This window comes from Euleptes europaea, chromosome 6 (genome assembly GCF_029931775.1).
Source record: "Euleptes europaea isolate rEulEur1 chromosome 6, rEulEur1.hap1, whole genome shotgun sequence".
Lineage (NCBI taxonomy): Eukaryota > Metazoa > Chordata > Lepidosauria > Squamata > Sphaerodactylidae > Euleptes > Euleptes europaea.
The window spans coordinates 51,060,695-51,075,689 of NC_079317.1; the positions used below are offsets into that span (position 1 = coordinate 51,060,695).

The 14,995-nt window shown below is 43.0% G+C and overlaps 1 protein-coding gene across 1 annotated transcript in view; it reads right to left on the bottom strand.

The window, feature by feature from the left end:
* Window positions 1-1,863: 1,863 nt before the first annotated feature.
* LTK (leukocyte receptor tyrosine kinase) overlaps window positions 1,864-14,995 on the bottom strand; it is a 96,387-nt gene continuing 83,255 nt past the window's right edge. Inside the window, exons 25-30 of the mRNA XM_056851881.1 lie at window positions 11,686-11,783; window positions 7,042-7,134; window positions 6,562-6,663; window positions 4,102-4,236; window positions 2,889-2,979; window positions 1,864-2,640 (exon numbers count right to left, since the gene is read on the bottom strand). Of these exons, the coding sequence (XP_056707859.1) occupies window positions 1,864-2,640; window positions 2,889-2,979; window positions 4,102-4,236; window positions 6,562-6,663; window positions 7,042-7,134; window positions 11,686-11,783 (1,296 nt within the window). The remainder of the gene's footprint in view (window positions 2,641-2,888; window positions 2,980-4,101; window positions 4,237-6,561; window positions 6,664-7,041; window positions 7,135-11,685; window positions 11,784-14,995) is intronic.

Consider the following 14,995-nt stretch of genomic DNA (forward strand, 5'->3'; position numbering starts at 1 on the left):
TCATGATAATTCTCAACATGTTTAGGAAAAAAGTACTGTGTAGTTAACAAACATTTTAAGTGAGCTACTTTAATGAGGTCATTACTGTCCTTCCTACAGGATGCTTGCACCTGCTAAAAATTTCATTTTGTCATTAAGATGTCTAGATGCATCCTTACTTTCCCTCTTGTTCTGCTGGTATGGAAGAAACAGAGCACGTGTACTTAAAGTAGGTCTTCTCATGCATGCTGTGGCCAGTTATGTGTATATCCACCCCCTGTACATGTTGTGAAAGGACCCATGCCAAACTTGGAGAGGAGGTGGCAGTCAGTGATTACAGTGGAGGTGGTTTCCTATACCTGTGGAAACACTGGGCACTGTGGAAGACATCCTGCCTGCACTTTGAGCATATATAGCTGAACATTTAAATATATCTGATCCTTAATTTTATTGAGGGATATGCAAGAGGAATGCTTTCATGTGTAAAAGAGAAGTATCCCTGCACTGACAGTTAATAGGAAAGGAGGGATTTCCATAAGGCCACCAATGTATGGAGCTCTATGGATAGCCCAGGCTAGCCTGATCTTGACAGATCACAGAAGCTAAGCAGGGTCGACCCTGGCAAGTATTTGGATGGGAGACCTCCAAGGAATACCAGAGTTGTGACATGGAGACAGGCAACGGCAAACCACCTCTGAACGTCTCTTACCTTGAAAACCCCGCACAGGTTACCGTAAGTCAGATGTGACTTGACGGCAAACAAAAATTATGTTCTGCAATGGAGCTACAAGCTTTTAAAGAATACTTTTGTGTCCCCATCCTTGGGTTAACTTGCCAAAATTGAGTGCATATTGTAATCTGAAGCCTATCAGCTGTTTGGTAAAAACACAAGAACTGATAATAGTCTTTACCTGTTAAGATGGGGTTCCCCATAAAATTATTTTTTGGCCTTGCTTTAAATAACAACCCTTTTAAAAACTACTTTTCCTTATCAATAAATATTACAAATTTCGCAATATTTCTCTATGGAAGGGGGATGACCCCTTCCAGACCCCATAAAATTGTACCCCCTTACCCAGTCTTCACCAAACTTCGGGGGTCATGCAACGAGAGTCCCTTCAAGCTAGGCTGTGAATTTGGGGGCTCTACCTCCAAAAATGCCCCCCAGGAGCTTCAAAAAGATCCCCATAAATGGGCCTGAATTCTTCCGGTAAACCTGGAAATAAGCCAAATTCCCATATTCAACGGTATGGGTATTCGGCTTATTTCGGGTTTACCAGAAAAAATCGGGTCCAATAAACCTGAAACTGAAATTTACTGGATTTCTTTTTTTACACAGCCCTATACTTGGTTATCTTCTACTCTCTTCCTTCACGCTGGTTCTGTTTCTTTGTGTGTCCACCTTATTACTTTACCTTTTCAGCCACGCTAAGTGGTACAGGCCTAGCAGGTCAAATTTCCCACTGCTACACTAGTCTTACAGGTGTATCAGTTGTAGGGAGGACCAGCCACCTGTAACTTGCCTGTTTCTTACATATTCTGTTGACTATAGAGATTATTTTTTTCCACCAATGTGAGTTGTGTAGGACTGCCTCCATGGACCATTAGACTCTGAATCTTTTGTAACAAAGACATCATTATCTTTTGTAACCCCGGTCCAGTACTGGCTTAATAGGTTGCCCTAATGTTTTTTATCGTTTAGAAGGGCATTGGGCTTTCACTGTGCTCCAAGCCTGATAAACACAACATTAAACCATCTTCTTCTAGAACATGGTGAAAGGGAGGAATATGACGACAGCAACAACAAAGAGGGCATTTTAATTGCTCTTGCAGTCATCACTCAATCCCAAAGCCAAGTCCTTACTTTTTGGAGGAGCACACCCATTATACAGGTGTAACACTCAGATCATCGGACAAGGAAAGGCCAGAGTCCCTTTCTCTTGAGGTTTTCTCTGGTTTACTGAAAAGCTTTCCAACTCTGTGAAGGCTGGCACTCCTCAGCAGTGTGGCTGGCTCTGCTGCCAAGCTTGAAGACCGATTAGTTTCGTAGGAAAGATCATCATAAGCATAATTCACATTTCCACAAGGGAAACTCTGTAGCTTCACCAGTTCGATCCCACCAATATCAATGTGAGGAGAATGGTTCTGACTTGGAGATGCTGGTGACGCCCGGGGACTAGGGGAGGAGGAACTGCAGTTCCCATCGAATCCTGAGTCTTCTCGGTCTCTTGTTACTTTGAGTTTGGAGCTGGGTCCAGGCTGGCAAATACTTTCCAAGACCCAGGACCCATAAGTTGGGTTCCAAAGGTTTTTGGTTTTATTCTTCAACTTGTGTGCTGGTTGACTTGTGGATTCTGGTTGCTGATTGGAAGTTGGCTGGGCCCAAGTTCCAGTGGTGGAATCACTGACACAAGGCATGTTAGGTCCTTTAGCTGTCCAGTTAGCAAGGTTATCCACCAGCAGCTCCTGTGGATATTGTACATATTTGGGCCCTGGGTTATAGTCTTCTAATATTCTAGGGCTTGCCTGAGGTGTAAGAGAAGGGTCTCCCAGCAAAGGAACCATCCTGGTGGAACTATTTGGATGCAACATTGTGTTGCCTTCATCCTCCGGTGTTGGGCTACATTCAATGGGCAGTTCTGTGTTGATCACATCAGGGTCCTGCAACACAAGAATGCTGGATTTTTCATGTACCAACAGTGAAAGACCATATCAGGCGCTCTCTCCTGCCAATACAACATGCACATGGGTGTAACATTACCCTGACGGTATCTGAATGTTCATTTTCCCCAATATGAGAGCAGCTGATTTTCTGAAAAGACTGGATGTACATACATTACACTAGACTATATATTGCCCACCACCACACTAAAATTAAAGAGGTTATATGTCAAAAAATGGCCCCTTACCTGTGTGCAGTACTTGATTCTTTCCAGAATGGTGGAGAAGTTGGGTCGATATTCAGGGCTGTGCTGCCAGCACTGAGTCATGATCCGGTAACTTGATAAAAGATATCAAGAAAAAAAAAAACACCCCATCAGCAAGATGAAAACAGCAACAACCATCTTTATGTATATTCCCTTCCTCCCATGGCCCAACTGAAGGTTATGCTATGAGATGTGTGAACAGATCTTCCCAGCCTGTTCTAAAAGTATGCAGTTTTAGACAGAATGGATTACTCTTTTCCATTCTGCATGTAACTGAAACCACCTCTCCCTAATTGTCATTTCCTCCACAAGGAGAAAAAGCCAGGAAAAATAGAAGGTGGCTGTCTGGCACACTTGCTAGCAGCCAGGAGTGGGAGGAGGTCAGTTTTGATTGGTGAAACTGCATGTGGGGTTGGGTGGAGAAAGGTTAAACCCCCATTCCTCCTCCCCACACTGTGTGTAATTCAAAAGGGGCCCAATAGAACTGCTATTTTCATTTAAGAAAAGCTGGGAAGATCTTTTCACCAATCTCCCAGCATCTTGTTTCAAAACCAACTCAATGAGAGCCAGAGTAGATTCAGAATGGTGACTTTAAACAACAAGTAATTCAAAAGCAGTAATTCAGTTTCTGAGAAGAGTTTCTGAGGGGAAAGTTTGGTTGAAGAGTTACCAAAAATAGATTTTAAATTGGATTTTAAAAAGAGATACAAGTAACTTTGTGATTAGATGAAAAGGAAACTGAGCTATTCTTCCTCCTTTGATTTTCACACTGCCACTAATTGTAGAGTCATATTAAGGAAAACACAAGGTAGATTTTTCCGTTCTCTGCAAATTATCATTAATTAGGGCTCAAAGCAATGGCAGAAGAAAAAATTTTTTAGAAGTGGCAGTGGCACTATGTCACTTCTGGGGAAAACCTGGAAGTGACATGGGGTAGCTCTAGGAATAGCCAGGAACTCTATGACATCAGGCACCCCATGTCCCTTGTTGCCAGGTTTGGCTTGTTAACCCCTTAAATGCATGTGAGGTTGAACTTCTGTAACATGTGTTGCTGATAGATCCATCACAAATCAGTTGCTTGGCTTTTGGTATATCAGTACAATCATGCACAAAATGAAATTCAAGTATCCTTTATTGTTAATGTAAACTAGACAGTGTAAAAAATTTCTGGCCTAAAGAAGGAATATGTACTCACACAGGCCCTGGACAATTCTTTGGTGGATCCATTCGTCCCCCGCTGGTGACAAACTCTAGTACTTCCTGGTTGGTTTTGCAAGGATAAGGCATGTAGCCTAAAGAGAAGATCTCCCACAGCAGCACTCCAAAGGACCTAAGCAGAGGACCAGAAAACACAAGCCATTATTCTTTAGTAGGGACCTTAAAGTTCTAGCAGTATAAAGCTGGAAATATCCACACTAGAAATGCATTACAAGCAGAAGACTTAATCTCATGTAATAATCACAAGCAATTAACCTCTGCCTACAAAATGTCTACCTTTTTCACAGACATGACAGGCATCAAGGGTGGCTGAGTTACAATCTGTTCTGAAACATCTGAGTTAGTTTTGAAAGCTTAGAAATACCAAGTAAGTAATTACAAAAAGTTGATCAACCAATTGCCCTCATTTTAGTGCAGAAATAGGCGCCTGTAGCTGTATTAATCAGATGCAAAAGAAGGTGCTGAAGTACAGTTCTGCCCCTGCTGTAGATGAAATAGTGCCAATGCCAATCAGCAGTTTTGATATAAGGAGTATGTTCTCTCTTTATCAAATAGATAGCCATGAGCCTATTGTTGTCTTTAAGGAAGAAAACTTTATTTTCAGCTATTTAAAAATGTTGCCTAGCATTTTCAAATGCTTCTCAGTTGCCATGAGGGATGGTATTTTACTTTTTTTTAAGCCAATATTTTACAGATTCTGATAAGAGCACCCAAACTACATATTACTTTGCATATGTGGCCATTCCTTTGGCTAATCTGAACTTTGTTTTCCTGAAGTGTTCCTTGCAGCAGAAGCAAAATGTGTTGGGAGTGTAGTCTTTAGAGTATAGCAATGTCCAAGGACCTCTCCACCCTCAGCATTATTAAATCAATAACTGCTGCTAAGGTGTTGCGGATGGAGATTTCTATAAAACACTGAGGCCTTTTATGCATGGGTTGTTTCCATTACCAACAAATCCCAAATACTTGGGGGCATTGTTTTCATTATGCATATATTTCCTGAACTTTAGAAGTTGCCTCATTCTCCCCTCACATTTTCCCAGTGTTCTGGAGATGCTGTTTTACCCCGAGTTTAATGTCTGCTTCAATCCCAAATTGAAACTGGTCCTGTATATTCTTGTCAATTTGGGGTTTGCTCCCCACGCCCATTCTCACTTCTCCCTCCCAGTTGTCTTTCCAACCCCTCCCCTTGAAGCTGAAATATTATGAGACTGCTTATTGGTCAATTTCACAGCAAATGTTGGTCAGTTTCAGACCGCAGCCTGATCAAACAGGGTTTTTTGTTTGTGACTAGCAAGAACACTGAAATATTCACAAATAACCTATGTGGCTGCTTATTTGGCCAGTTTCTCATCATGTGTGTCAGTTTCAGACCTCTGCCAGTGGCTTGCCCAGCTGATAATGGAGAGACACAAACAGAGAACCTACACAGACGCACATGGATACATGCAAGAATGGAAGCCCTTGGTCAAAAGGGCGGGGGGGATTCAAACAACAGAAAGTGGCTGGGAAAAGAAAACAGAGGGGCAAGTTGGGGATGGGGGAGGATTTGTGGTGAATTGTGGCTACTTGGTTCAGTTAAAATGAAAGAATCCTGCTGCGTGCCAGGTATGGGGCTGGTGACATATTTTTAAAAATAGACTACATCCAATCACAAAGCAGTATTTGAAGGAGGAGGGGAATAACACACATGCCATTAGTTCAGAAGCTCTGCATTTTTCTTGGTGATGCATAAATTTAGCCCCAAGTACTCTGGGATTTTTTTCGGGAGGAAAAGCCCCTGTGCATAGTGTTTTGAGAAATGACCTATGGGTCATTTGAGCAGAATCATTAAAGAAAGATTTGAGAATTTGAGTTCAAATTCTGTGCATCGAGAAAGCAGCATATCCAGTGGAAACTGCCCATGAATAAAAGGCTTAAGCCAGAGTTCTTGTAATATCAGCTGGTTTTCTCAGCAACAAGCTGGCACCTCCAGATAAAGCAGACATCCTTTTGGATTTCAGTTTCAAACACAGCCAGGGGCAACAGGAACAGCATACGCATTTGCTGCAATAGCAATGAAGCTGTTTCTTCACCATAAGATCATATGAGGCTGACTCTTAGGGGGAGGGCTAGTTCTGTAATGAAAAGGTTTGACTGGCCCTTGCAGAGGTTTGAGTTGTACACCTCTGGTTTAAGCTGCAGTCTTACAGTTCAGCTAGGGAAACTGGTTCTGTCACTTTCTGTTTTTTTGTCTGGAAGTGACAATTCCATTTCCCCCTCCCTGATTTCTCCCATTCAAGCAGTGGAAGGGGACTGGGGCAGAACTGGTGACAGCCCTCCTGCTGGAAGCGGATAAGCAGACTCAGCTGACCACGTGGCATCATTGTCAATGTATTTCAGAGTCTCCAGCTGGTTTCCTTTGCTTGCCTCACAACAGAGGCTGACAGACATTTACCAAGTGTCAGTCTTGGAGGTGAAGATTCCTTCCAGGAAAGCCTCTGGAGGCATCCACTTGACTGGAAGCATGGCTCGCCCTCCTTTGCGGTAGTAGCTTGCCCTGAGAAGGCCAAAAACAGAGAATTAAGGCCTGCAAAAGAAGATTCAGAAGAGATGGAAACCCCTTTTCCCACAGAGCCCAGTATTTCTCCTGGAAAAGCAATGAATATGCTGGAAGGGAAGTGAACACAGAAGCAGGAATAGGCAAATTGCCTTTAGCATCATAGATGTCTGGTTTTGATTATAATGCGTTTCCAGTAGGCTCCACACTTCTTCCCTCCAGGGTCTTGAATCTAAACTATGGTAGAAGTAACACTATTGTGGGACCCACCAAAATATTAGGAAGGAAGGGGTAGAACAAGAAAATGTTACGGTGATTACATCTGCACCCTGGATATTGTGCTATCATTAAGCTACAGCTGCCTTTTTGTAACCCTACCTGTAGATATCCCGGGCCATTCCGAAGTCACCGATCTTGGCTACCCGACCAGGCCCAGTGCAAGTCAGAAGGCAGTTCCTTGCAGCTATATCCCTGAAAAGGGCATACACGCAATGGTAATTAGTAATTCTGCATTGACACCATAAATATTTAGTTAAAAAACACAATAACTAATTCCCCAAGCAGGACACAAAGTACTATTGTTTTGGCAAAGGCACCCTGATCTAGGGCTAAGACCCAACCATACTGCTGCAAGTTATTTACATTTTTCTCCTTCAAATACAATTTGCCATTAATACCATAACTGGATAGTATTAAAGAATGTCATAACATAACAAAGGCATCTTTATTTTAGAATAATATCTCTCAATATAGGTCAAATTCACCATACTATTTAGTCTAAATACTCCCTTCCTTGGGACTTTTTAAATATATGAAATTGACAGAAAATGCCACCCCCCACAAGTGCTGTTCTCACTCTGCCCTACTCCTCTACCTGAAGATCTGAGTCTCTTTCTTCATTTGTGACTCTCTTCATAAACCTCAATTTCATATGAACACATGAATCTGCCTTCTACTGAATCAGAACACTGGTCTAGTACAGCCACTATCATTTACAGGCTCTCCTGGGTCGCAGGCTGGAGGTTTTTCACATCACCTGTTAACCTCATCCTTTTAACGGGAGATGATCTGGGATTAGCCTGGAACCTTCTTCCTGCAAAGCAGATGCTCTCCCACTGAACTGCAGCCCACCTCCCCTCCCCTGATTTCCCTTCCACCCCATGTCCTTTTCACTATGTTTGATTCCATCAAATATATTGCTTCAAGAGTACCACAGACAAGGCTGAGATGCCTGCTATGCAGGCTACAAACCAAGCTGCTAATCCTGCCTCTTCACCCATGCCTGGAGAGTCACCTTTTGGGAAGGTGTACATTCTCACTAAACAGTCAGTGCTAAATTTCTTTGAATAGCATTGAATATTAAAATGATGTCATCATATTTTTGTTTTATTATGTTCTTTGCATTTTCAAATAAGAGTTCGTCTTTAGAGTTCATTCCCTTCCTGTAAAAATTCCTTTTAAAAATCGCTGTCCTCCCTTCTAACCAAGTGGTGAAAAAATAAGGGGATAAAGCCTTGCTGTTTGTTCCACCCACATGATTGGGATAGTTAACATGCATGTCACAACAGCATGGGGCTACATCACAAGGAACTGGCTGCCCAAGACAATGCAAGTGTGTTTGTTTTTGTGCACATGTGAGTGTGTGTGTGTGTGTATGAGGGGCGGCACCACTAGTACAAGCTTTACAGGGGATCAAGCAAATCATCTTACATAGCCCCAGTCCCCTCACTGTTTGGAGGAGCATCCAAGTGGCACATGTTAAGCAACTCATGTACTGACAAAGTATGCAAAGGATTAGGATGTAATCTATTGACAATAGCAGAAAAAAAACCTTATTAACAACTGGAATTAACATAATGGTTACTGAAGGAGCTATAAATGTTTAGCTGTGAGTATGGAGAGCACTTGCCTTGAAGCTAGAGTTATCGTTTAGCTGTGACATTTGCTTAAAAATCTTGTACATATATTGCACAGCCACTAAAGTAACAAAGCAGGTTACTGTTACATTGATGGTCCTCCCTCCAAATCTTAAGAGGTACAAAATGGTTAAACAGCTAACTTTTGATATGTTATCTTCTACTGGTGTAGGTAAACAATCCCTTGGATTACACAGAGTTCATCTACAGGTAAAGTTAAAAAAGGACCAATTTGTTAATAATCTCCTGGTCTATGAATAACAAAATTTACCTGAAAACTGTAAAAAAAAATCCAGTTCCACAGATACCCAATCTACACATGCAACAGAATCAGGTGGTCATAAACTAAGTAAGAACTGAAAAAGATTGGACCTACTTCATACTGTAGGTGGAGGATTGTTTTAAATTCCTTGCAAACAAAATGCTGGCATAGCTGGCTAAGATCTGGACTAGAATGTCTCTTCCTTATGTGCTAGTTTTCAATTTGTTGATTGTTGCTTTTTAAGTAAAATGTGGGAGTATCCAAAAATTCTATAACCCACACCAAAGTCTAACGCGGGGTCCCCGACCTTTTGAGCTTGCAGCCACCTTTAAAATTCTGACACTGGGTGGGTGCAGCCACCAAATGGCTGCTGCAAGAGGTGAAGCCAACCACAAAATGTCAGGGAGTGAGGTTATGCATAACTGTAATAGTAGCTCTTCAGCATTTCAGGCCAAAGCTCTGTTTAACACAGGAGTGTTGAACTCAATTATTATGAGGGCCAGATATGACATAAATGCCACTTGGCCGGGCCATGCAGGGGTGCTGCCTCAGCTGACTAGCGGGCCAGATAAGAGCTTTCAAGGGGCTGGATCCCGCCCACAGGCATTCTGTTGACACCCCTGGTTTAACAGGAGGCCTTTTAAAATGAACATATTGTTTTAAAATATTTTCTTGCATATACACAACAAAGAACCTTGTGCTGTGGTGGCAGCTGCTGCCAAAGCAAAGTTGTTTTTTAAATCCCCCAGTCAATCAGATCTCCAATGACCAATCTGCTGGCCAAACCCCCCATCTGGCCCTGCCCACTTTCTAAAAAACTCTTGGCAGGTACCAGGAAAGGTGTCGGTCACCTTTGGGGATCCCTGATCTAATGCCTCATCCTGTGGCATATATAGGCCAGACCGGATAAAGTTATTTATCTGCATTTTCATTATTTTAACTCACAGTTTAATTAGTACTTCATCCCAAGTGAAAGAATTTGTAAAATGTCATTGGCAGATGTAGAAAATTGTCAAAACGAAATACGAATCAGGCACTTCTGACGGACATTTCCTTTCAAATTTGGATTAAAAAGTGTTGGGCTTGCCACTTGGCTGGCTTTGAACAGCTGGTCCAGTTTCTAATGCCATAGCTGACAGACAGGCACCATAAAAGTCTGTTTCCTCACCTGACTCAGTCTAAGGGACCGGTACCATCCTAAGAAATGTTTCCACCTGAAGTACAAATAAGAGCAACACCCACCTGTTCTCAAATGGTGCTCGCTTTTTGTTTTTGAATGGTGTGGTAAGGCCTGGTTCATACATTAAGGAGAATGAAGTGGCAGAAAACTAAACAACCATCAACACTGTCTCATTTGCACTCTACAGCTCAAGAGCAGCTCTCTAAGCACATTTATTAGGTGTGGGTTCACAATCGCATCAGAAAGAAAGCTATCATCTCTAAATCCATGACTCCTACTAGTTCTATTATACAGTATTAGGCTGTTCTCCCCTAGTTCTCTGGCAAGCTTGTTACAGGTGCTATTATATATCCATCCACATTCTCACATAGTATAACACAGTAAAGGACCATTTTTAAAAAGCACATCCTTAGTCACCATCTAGTGGACAGCAAGGAGAACTTCAGGAAGATTATATATATACCGTATATATATATAAAATTTTCAAAGGCCCTCTGTATCTCATTGTAAATAATGTGTGAAGTCCAACATTTACTAGTATGAGGGCCCCATGGCTCAGTGGAAGAGTATCTGTTTGGCACGCAAAAGGATCCAGGTTCAGTGCCTGATCTTTCTAGTTAAAAGGATCAGGTGATGTGAAAGACCTTGATCTGAGGCCCTGGGAACTGCTACCAGTTAGATTAGGCAGTACTGACCAATGGTCTGACTCAGTATACAGCAGTTTCATGTGTCTGTGACATCCAATATCACAAAGATTTTATACAATTTTGTTACCAGAACTAGAAAGCCCCTGTAGACATTCCTCATCAGCAGAGAATTGTAATTATCACTAACATATTGCAATCTATCTCACTAATTTAAATATATTTACATGTTACTCAATTTACTCACACTGTGCCCTAAAACCTCTGGGCCAAATGACCTCTTAAATAGTGGTCTGTGGTTGCATACTCCAACATGTAGTTTAGCCTCAAAAAGCAGGTGTAGGTGGATATTATGGATCAGGAGCATGGTGCTGAGGAAGAGCAGGATTAATGTTTCCACTCCCTTCCATGCTGATTCCTTAATAAAAAATAGCACCCTCTCTTTTTTCCTTACTGGAGTTAAAATGGGGTTGTCTACAAGGATTGCAAGCATTCATGATACTTCCCAAGAGCCAGCATGGTGTAGAGGTTAAGGTGGTTGACTAGAACCTGGGAAACCCAGGTTCAAAACCCCACCTGTGCCATGGAAGCTTGCTGGGTGACCTTGGGCCAGTCATGCACTCTCAGCCCTGACCTTGGCTAGTATTTTGGATGGGTGACGCGGAGGCAATGGCAAACCACCTCTGAACATCTCTTGCCTTGAAAACCCTAGAGGGTCCCTATAATGTGACTTGACATTTTTAAAAAATCTCCCCAGTATACATGGGATGAATTTCCCGTTTTAAAGATGTTTTAAGATGTTGTCAAAGATCACACTGAACAAAGAACTATTACAGCTGTTATAAAATCTAAAGCAAATCTGTGATTTCAACAGTTTCCAATTTAGATGGTACAACTCAAACCTGTTTTGAACATTTAAGCCATACTGGGTTCATGTTCTGAAGAACACATTCATGATTCTCCTGATGGCAAACGAAGGACTACAGCATGAAGTTCTTTACACTGCAAAGCCTCTGTTACCTGTGGATGAAGTGATTCTCTTCAAGATACTTGCAGCCACAAGCAATGTCCCTGGCTATGTTAAGCAGATCCTGCATCGTCAAAGTGGATGGCTGGTTCTGCAGCAGGTATCATTAAGAAAGAGGAAGATAAACAAGAAATTAGGAACATAAGACCCTGATGGATAAGGCAAATAGTCCATCATCCAGGATCCTGTTTCTTAAAGTGCCCGACTAAATGCTCTGTAAGACTCACTGCAGCATCACAGAGCTGCTCTTGGGTGCTGCTTCCAGAAACTGATATTCACCTGTGAACATGGAGATCAGATTTAAACATCATGGCTAATAACACTGATGCATAGTGTACTTTTACAGCCAGTTACGCTATTGGCCAACCCTACTCAGTGAGTTCCCCAAGCCAGAACTGTGTGTATTGTATGAAGTACTTTCTTCCATCTGACCTGAACTGTCTATCAACTTCACTGCATGAATTCGAGTTCTAGCATTTTTGGAGTTTGCTGTCATAATTGGTGACATCATCAGTGGTGGCCCAGTACACACACACTTTTATTTTTTTGCACATGTTTATATCAATATATCAATATAATGGCTGAATTTTTTTTTTAAATGTGGGGTTCTGCCGCCAGTGCAGCCACACCAGCAATGAAATCCTGGAAGCGGGAGCCCGCACCGGCATGTGGGTGGCCGTTTCAGGGGGCGGAGCTGCCTTTAGGCAGCACCCTAACCCCTTTCGGCCTGGGAACGCCCCCACGAGTTGCAATGTTGCTATGCCACCTTTTTAGGTGGCATAGCCTTGCTGTTTTCTATGGGGGCATTTCCCCCATTTTACATTTCAATTTGTTTTCTTTTCTCCGTGGCGGCCGGGAAGCCTCTGTGGAGGCAGCGTGGCTGTGCCGCTCCCGGCGGCAGCACATCCACCTTCCCCTTCAGGAATGGGTTGCCCATCTCCACAACTGTTATCTGAAAAAAAATTAAACCCAGCAGTGCTACCCCTACAATTTCTCTTTGCCTGGGCAAGTGTGCTGAAAACCCTGTGCCAGCACTATTCCATGCTCAAACGGGCTGGGCCTTGTAAGAGGAATAGGATTCAGGTCTATAAAACAGAAAGGAAAGACTCTCTGTTTGAACAAACAGACACATACACACCCAAGTTCTCTTTGGCTTTTACAGTTACAGGAAGAAGTAAACTGGAGCAGTCAAATTAGCAGACTAGTCACTTAAGAATCCTTGGAATGCGAACTGTGTGGCAGACCTGATGCAGATTGTAGCGCAAAAGGAATTCAGCCTCCCAGAACTCAGGGAGCTGAGCTAATGAGTTCCACCTCCTTACATCTTTCCCCAGGGAGAAAATTCCTTGGTGTGTCTCTCGGAAAACAGCCCTGCATAAGTTACTTTTCCAGTGATTTAGGAGAGTGCAGCTTAGAGAAGAATAACCACTTAAAGTTGACTGAGGCCTTCTAAATCTGTCAAGAAAATCTGTGCTTCCTTCTGCCTCCCTTGTAGTTAACTTGTTCACCTTACTGCCTTTAACCATGCAATTAGCATTCCAGAGATTTAAAATTCGTGTGTAATCAGCTTGGTGAATGATGTCGTATCTTTGCAAGGTACAGGAACATTTTTTCTCTCGGAGGTTAGAGTTATGCAAAACAGACTGGGTTTCGGTCTAAAAGAGATTCCCCAGTTTCTATAGCATGACTGAAACACCCGTAAGGATTTGTGACCCAAGATGCAGGGTGCTTCCAAATAACAAAAACTCAATTTTATTAGTTAATAGGGTTGCCAGCCTCCAGGTGGTTAAGATGAAGAAGAGAAGGTATTACAACTGATCTCCAGCCAATAGAGATTAATTCTCCTGGAGAAAATGGCCGCTTGGGCAATTGGACTCTATGGCATTGAAGTCCCTCCTCAAACCCCACCCTCCTCAGGCTCCGCCCCCAAAACCTCCAGGTATTTCCTAACCCAGAGCTGGCAATCCTATTAGTTAAAAGCTATGCAACTAGATAGCCTGATTTCTTGCTAGCGATGCAACATGTAACTCCATGCAATGAGATTACCTACTTCAAAAATGTTAGTAATGTGGGGAAATACCCCCCCCCCCTGTACTCACTGGAGTGCCTTTCATTGCTACTGTTGGGGGAAATGCCAAAAGGCCACCCTTTCCCCCTTTATTGTGCTACTCCCCTTTATCTCCAGAAAAGGGAAATCATTCTTTTCTCAGCAAACAGAGTTATTATGGCATAAGTTCCCCATCCAATAATCTGTTCCATCTTTACAGTTCCCACTAAATTCTTTTTTTTTCTGTAACAGTTTAACATGCCTACAGCTCTAGAAATTGTCAAGGTGTGTGTGTGTGTCTTTTTTGTCTTGAAACATAGCAGGAGTTACTGCAATTTCCAAGAGCTCCACAGCAGAGGGAGGGGGCAACCTGGCCATCGAAAAATGTGGGGTTACATAACCCATCACCAGGCATATTACAAGCCACACCTTCAGACGAAATGTGGCAGCATCAGTATTTCACTTGACATCTGAAAACATTAGAGTTGTGATTAGGGTTGCCAGGTGGTGGCAACCCCCCGGCAATTCGCCCCTCTGCCCGCCGACCAACAACCGGAAGTGCCGCCTCACGAGGGGCTTTTCCCTCTTAGTTTGAGTGGTAAAGCGGCCCTTTACCACTCAAACGAAGAGGGAAAAGCCGCCTCATGAGGCGGCACTTTTGGTTGTAAACCGGAAGTGACGCGCACATGCGCAATCCCAAACACAGCCCCATAGCCTCTCGCCGGAGGGGAGAGGGGACCTGGCAGCCCTAGTTGTGATGGAGCTCCAACAATTACGACAGACCAGCATTAAAAAGATACAGACCAGGATATCAAGGGGGAAATTAGGAATGCAGTAGTTCAAGAGAAATGTATGTAGGGTTGCCAATCTCCAGGTGGTGGCTGGAGATCTGTTATTACAACTCATCTCCAGGCAACAGAGATCAGTTCACCTGGAGAAAATGGCCGCTTTGGAAGGTAGACTCTATGGCATTATACCCCATTGAAGTCCCTCCCCTCCCCAAACCCTGCCCTCCTCAGGCTCCACCCCCAAAATCTCCAGGTATTTCCCAAACCAGAGCTGGCAACCTTAAGGTAATGTGATGTCATCATTCTACGAGTTTCTTTGCCTTTGCTACTGAGTGAGTTATGCAACATCTTGTTCTGCCCTTTGAATTATAAAGGTAAAGGTCCCCTGTGCAAGCACCAGGTTATTCCTGACCCATGGGGTGACATCACATCCCGACGTTTCCTAGGCTGACTTTGTTTACGGGGTGG